This window comes from Elephantulus edwardii, unplaced genomic scaffold, assembly GCF_000299155.1.
Source record: "Elephantulus edwardii isolate Elephantulus edwardi_28Jun2011 unplaced genomic scaffold, EleEdw1.0 scaffold00070, whole genome shotgun sequence".
Lineage (NCBI taxonomy): Eukaryota > Metazoa > Chordata > Mammalia > Macroscelidea > Macroscelididae > Elephantulus > Elephantulus edwardii.
The window spans coordinates 14,364,920-14,371,480 of NW_006399820.1; the positions used below are offsets into that span (position 1 = coordinate 14,364,920).

The 6,561-nt window shown below is 37.2% G+C and overlaps 1 protein-coding gene across 1 annotated transcript in view; it reads left to right on the top strand.

Annotated features, from left to right (window-relative positions):
- Positions 1-6,561, top strand: part of NUP153 (nucleoporin 153kDa) — an 82,166-nt gene that overhangs the window by 15,267 nt on the left and 60,338 nt on the right. Inside the window, exon 2 of the mRNA XM_006888692.1 lies at positions 4,685-4,910. Coding sequence (XP_006888754.1) covers positions 4,685-4,910 — 226 coding nt within the window. The remainder of the gene's footprint in view (positions 1-4,684; positions 4,911-6,561) is intronic.

Here is a 6,561-nt window from a genome sequence, read left to right on the forward strand (position 1 = left end):
TGAGGGTCTTCAGATTTCCCAATCAAAGGTCTTCAGGTCTTTCCCAGTTTCTAAACAGAGCACCTCAACTCATTCCTGACAAGACTTGTAGCTGATCTTGCAGCAGATTTTAAAAAACTGTAAATAGCATGGGGGATTTCCCATCTTTCTCCTGAGTAGCAGCTGGTGGATTCTAACTGTGTCCCTTTGGGTTAGCAGAACAACTCCTTATGCACTCGACCAGGAGAGCTCCCTTTAGTTAGCAATTGTTTCAAACTCTTGTATACAGATATACCAGTTTATTCTATAAAATGTTATTTAATAAGACTTAAGTTTAGAAAAACACCCAAACCAACATCAGAATCCCTTGAGGGAGTATATTGGATTTATAATTAACTTTACCTAAATCATTTTATCCTTATCTTTGGTTCCTGAGAAATAACCTCTAAAAGTTTCCAAATTTCCCCAGTGATTTAGATATTTTTGTTTCCCAAGAGAGTCAAGGCCTGACATTTTATGACTATGAGGGAATTCTTCTTTATGGCCTAGCCAGACCCTGAAGATCCATCAGTTGGTATCTGCCTAACCAATGGCACAGTAATTCAGTCTGTCTACAGGCCTCAAGTGAAGGCTCTGAGCATGGGAGCTCCTTGGGTAGGAACAGAGAAAGACTATCAATGAGATAAATTTGTATCAGAGAATTAGACTAGAATTGAATTGGCTTGATTTGATAGTTCTGATTCAAAGGCCTTGTTTTGGGTGTTTCTCATTTAGAGATGATAAGGATGAAGTGATGTTGATATTACTGGTGCAGATCCTGCTCTGTTAAAAGGACTAGAATTAGAACTAGAGTATCAAAACACAAACTCCCTGCCATTGAATTGATGCCAACTCATAGCAACCCTATAGGGCAGAGTAGAATGACCTATCGGGCTTCCAAAACTCTTCCTTTTTTAAAAAAATTTTATTAATTTTAATGAACATTTACAGAGATTTTGGATTTCCATTCATTCATTGTTGCACTATTTTCTCTACCCGCCCCCCGTTTGTTCCTCTTTTTTCTCCCCTTGAAAGTCTGTTTTAATTGTCACATTGCCACAGTGCTTGTCAAAGCCAGTTCTGATTAATCTCCTTTGTCATTGTGTCCTTTGCCATTCCCTATCACTCCCCCCTGAGAGAGACTTCACCCTGATTCATAAGGAAAAGGGGACGGTGAACATCTTCTCTCACTACTCTAAAGGGCCCCTTTGGCAATGGGAAACAAACACGTAGACTATTGTGGAGATTGATTTTGGAATTTAGATGCACTGTTATCAGTTGTGCTTAGCCGTACATGTTCATATCCTTGAAGATGTATCATGGAAGTGTTGCAGCCTAGAAGACACAAATTTAACTAACAAGTTAAAATTTAACTAACAAGTACATGAGTCAAAAATTAAAAGCAATAATATATCAAGTAGAGGTTCTAACAGTGGCACAAATCACTTTACAGAGGGAAGGTAGTTCTTAAAATAAAAGGCTTATTGACTAGCACTTGTCTATTACAGTATAAAGGTTAGGTACCAAAAGATATAGAGGCTCAACTACGTCCTTTATTGTTCTTAAGTCCTGGACCAAATTCCATCTAAGCATACACCACATTTTTCTCCCATAGAGCTGCTAGATTATGCTGAGCTTAGTTTAGCTTATTTTCATGACCTGAGTTTATTTACCCTACAAAGATTGGTTCCCTAAGTATATAGATAATTTTTCTTTCATAATGGTTCCAGACTTTGGATTTTTTTTTTTTAAGGTTCAGTGGAATTTTATAATCTGTTTCTTTCACTGTCTAGCTCTTACTGTTGTCCTTCATTGTGCTCCTCTTTAGTCTTGTGTCTAACTGTTTTCTTCTGCTAAACTCTGTGGATTAAGTTAGCTGACCCTTTAGTGGATTTTTTAAAGGCAGTAAATAAATTGCTCATCTTTTCTCCCATGGAACGGTTGGTGCATTCAAACCAAATCCTTTGGATTTGCATAACATCTCCTTACCACTAGGCCACCAAAAGAAGGTCTCTTAAGCAAGTACATGTGTTTTGCGATACCTGTTTTGACTGTCTGAGGCCACCAGTTGCTCCATTGAAGAAAAATGGCAGTCTTCTCCCATGCAATTAATTGCCTCTGAAAACCTGCTGAAGGGTCAGCTAAGTTTAAAGTTAATTTTGTAAGTTGTATTTTACTTGCCTGTTTTGGTGAATGGCTCTTCTGCTGAAGATCATTGAAGACGTTCTCTCTTGATATTTGAGCTTAGGTGGACCTATAGGTCCACCTGTAGTAGAAATAAACATCACAGGCTTCTCTGGTGCTGTTAATAGCCAAATACCTTAGAGCAAGTCCACAAGAAATTATTGTACATCAAGTTCTGGTGGTGGTGGTTGTATGTGCCGTTGAGTTGCTTGTGACTCATAGTGACCCTATGTACAAGAGACCTACACCCTGCTCTAACCTGTGCACACCTCACTGTCTACTCCCATTACTCTAATAACTGAATCGATCCATCTCATCGAGGGTCTTCCTCTTCTGCACTGTCCCTCCACCCTCCCAAACATGATTCACTGCCTCCAACACATCTATTCCATTACCCCAATCCCTGAATCTATCCATCTCATTGAGAGTCTTTCTCTCTTGCGCTCTCCCTCCAGCCTCCCAAGCATGATGTCCCTCTCCAAGGACTGGTCCCTTCTTGAAGCATGCCCAAAGTATGTCAGATGATGCTTCAGAATCCTTGCCTCCAAAGAGCAGCCCGGCTTCACCCTTTCCAGGACAAACCTATTTGTTCTCCTAGCAGTCTGTGTTATATTCAACACTGTTCTCCAGCACCACACCTCAAAGGCATCAATTCTCTATCATCTCTAGTCACTGTCCAGCTCTCTGATGCATAGCACACAATTGTGAAGACTATATCCTAGATCAGGTATACTTTAGTCTACTTTGTGCTTTACTTTTCTCCAAGTTTTACAGTCTTTGAGTAAAACTATTGTAAATATGATGAAAGAGAAATAGTATTATATGCATGTTTCTTTAAAAATCTTGGGTATAGGTCAATAATTCTCCCCCTACCCCAAAGTAAACTATAACTTCAGCACAGAAATGTAAAATACAAAATAGTAAAATTTATATTTCTCATTATATTGAGTTACTATGTCATGAGTATGCTAGAAACTTTATATTGCATATCTTTTGATATTTTCTGTTGTTTCCATAGTTGGGGAAGTAATTAAACTCTGCTGAGTTGTTACTTCCCTTTTTCAGGTGATAAGGAAAAATACTAGTGAGCTCTGGTGATTTAGTGCTTAGGAGTTGTCCTACCAACCCAAAAGCACTCCATATGAATCTCTAAGCTACGAGGTAAATTTCTAAAATAGATTAGCAGTTTCAGTCCATGCGATTTACTGCCTTTGAAAACCTTCTAGAGGGTCAACTCTGAGTTGGCTCAGACTCAGTGGTACACCATGACCATCACCACGACATCAACAGCAAGAAAAATACTCCTCTTTGGGTAATGACAGAATCTAAATAATTTCTGCTGATACAACTTTTCAGAGCCTCTTTAACATTTGTGTTATGTGTTGCTTAAGCCATTTCCAGGACCATTTTCTCTAAAAATCTTACTAGTCAATAAGAGTTGCACACCTCTGCTGTTTGAATCTACAAGCTATCTGGTAGAAATATGGACAGTCTCCCATGTGATTTACAGCCTCTGAAAATTCTCTGGATGGTCAGCTGTGAGTTGGTTCTGACTTGATAACAATGAGTTTTGAGCTTGATGAGTTTGTGAAGGTATTTTGGCAGTGTTTTTTTAAAAAAATCCTGCAGTGCCACTTTGAAGGAAATTGTAGCTTGAAATAAATTGTTAACCTCACCCTCAGTTTCTTCTTGGTTTTCCTACTCAATAATAACAACATTAACAGTCTTGGAAATGATTTTTAATTGGTTAAAAGTTCGTATACATTGTGTTTCACACTATTCTTCATTTGCATTGTATTTCATACAATTATTCTTATGCACTATGTTTTATAACATTAATCACCATTGGACCTTGCCCATCATTACCCAGTCTTTTAGCCCAGATCCTTCCCATTTCCTCCCTCCCCCCCCCAAGTATTGGAAATATTTTGTGTTCTTGTTTTGCTTTGTGACTTACTTTCACCTTTTCTTATTTGATCTCATTATATTACTTATTAAGTAAAAATAGAATGCTTGTCAAAGTACAGAGAGGTGCTCACATTTGACCCTAGGTTCTATCAAGTTTCTTGAAAGTCCATGCCTTTACTCTGTTCTTGGTATACCAGAGTAGTGTTTGCTATTATGGTCACTTTATTGTCTTCAGCATCATAAAGTTACTGTCAGACTTAGCATGACTAATAAATCATCTTCATCATCATCATCAAGTTGCTTAGACCAGTGCCCAGAAGATAATAAGCTTCAATAAATGTGAGCAATTCTAGGAGTTATAACATGTCAATTTTTCGCCCTTAAAAATAGTCATAATAAAATTAATTCCTCAGAGCCTTCTTTAACTAAACCTTGGTGGGAATGGCTGAGTTTTTCCTTTGTTAGCCTTTTGTAACAAGGTTTTTGTCTCATCTTTTGCCCCTGACACTCCACCCACAATCCTCCAAGAAGTAGAGTTCTAAAATGGTCTTATGTCTTTTTTTCTTCCCAGCAGGGCATTCTTAGCAGGGTTACAGAATCTGTTAAGAATATTGTCCCTGGATGGCTGCAGAGATATTTCAGCAAGAATGAAGATGTCTGCACCTGCTCAACAGATACACATGAAGTGCCACATTGGCCAGAAAATAGGGAAGATGACCATCTCGTGTATGCTGATGAAGAGAGTGCTAATGTAAATGATGGAAGGATCACTCCTGAGCCAATAATCAGTAATACAGAAGGTAAGTAGAGGGTGGTATTTGGTTATGAATAGTAGATTTTCATGCCCTTATTTTAAACTTATTTCATTGTTGTGTTAAATTGAATCAGATAGTAGGGGAGAAAATTCTGATTAGGCTCAAGGTAGAAATGCTCTTTGTCAAATATTTTTCTTCAGTGAAGCTAATACATTGTAGTAAAATATGCTAACTTTGGTATCAGAGTTTACATTTTCATACTACTAACTATATAGAGTGGGGTTTAGCGCTGTTGTACATAGGGTCGCTATGAGTCGCAGTCGACTCGACGGCACATAACAACAACAGTTATTAGTTATGCTAGTATACTCAAGATAGTAAATGTGAAACCTTTAGCATAGGTGTAGCATTCATTGAGCCTTGTATATATGTTAACTGTTAACAGTGAAACTGGGTGATCAAGTTTCCCACAGCACATGGATTTGGATATAGTATAATTTAGATTTCACTCTTGCCCCTTGTATCCAGGCATAGCATAAATAATTTCATTAATCTTATAATTAATTGACTCTGTCTTTTAAAGCATTTTTTGACCTGTTTACAATAGTAAAATAAAATACACGGTTAGGCTAATTAATTGGATTGACCATCAGTGAGACCATGATAGTTAAACAGCCTTAGCTCCTGTGGTTGCTATAAAAACTTATCACATACCTTTTGGTAATTTAACTTTTATAGGTATATTCCTTATTCACAGCATTTATATTAATTGACCATGCAGCAAGGATAATTAATGGGATTTTTCCATCGCTATAAACTGAAACTCGGTGCTCTATAAGGTGTACATCTTTTCTACCTTTACTCTTTGCACAGTTCCCAGCATTCTCTTGCTCTGAATTTTGATTTTTATTTGCTGTTCTATTGTACTTCAGCTCTGTACCAGGTTTGAAAGTTGCTCTTTCTCTTGTCTAAAAACAGTTGTTTCGTGTGTTGTATCTAGTTTTCTAGTTCCTACATAGTAGGACCAGTTAGTTTTCAGTTACTCTGCCCTATCAGCAGACCTCTTAAAGTTCTTGAAATTACCCTTCGATACAGGTAGAGAGTAGTTTTTACGGTGCCATCTGTAGTTTAGGGATTGGTTGCTTACTCAAAGACAAGTGATTTGAACCTGTCAGCTGTTCCATGGGAGAAAAATGTGATAGCTTCTGTAAAGATTACAACTTCGGGAAACCTTTTGGCAGTTCTACTTTGTCCTAAAGGATCCTTATGAATTAGAATTCACTAATCAGCAGTGAGTTTTTGGTTTATGAATAGAGAAATTCTGGAAAATAGTAAAGGAAGCTAGAGTAGGCTAGAATAATTTATGACAGTCATTAATATTTTCTAAGGTCAGTATTTTTAAACATTAGATTTCTATTACAGAAATCGATATACCATAAATAGAAGGAGGTGTATATACTTTTAAAATTAGTATAGAAGCAAAGATAATGAACTTGAATCAATACCATCTGAATTTCAAGATCATCTTAAGAATAGATTTGAGGCCTGGAAAACCAGTGATTGAAGGCCAGATGAGTTGTAGGATGATACCAGTGATATCCATGAAGAAAGCAAATGGTCATTACAAAAATGGAAGAGAAAGAAAAAACCAAAATGAATGTGAGAAGAGACACTACAGATTGCACTGATCAAAACA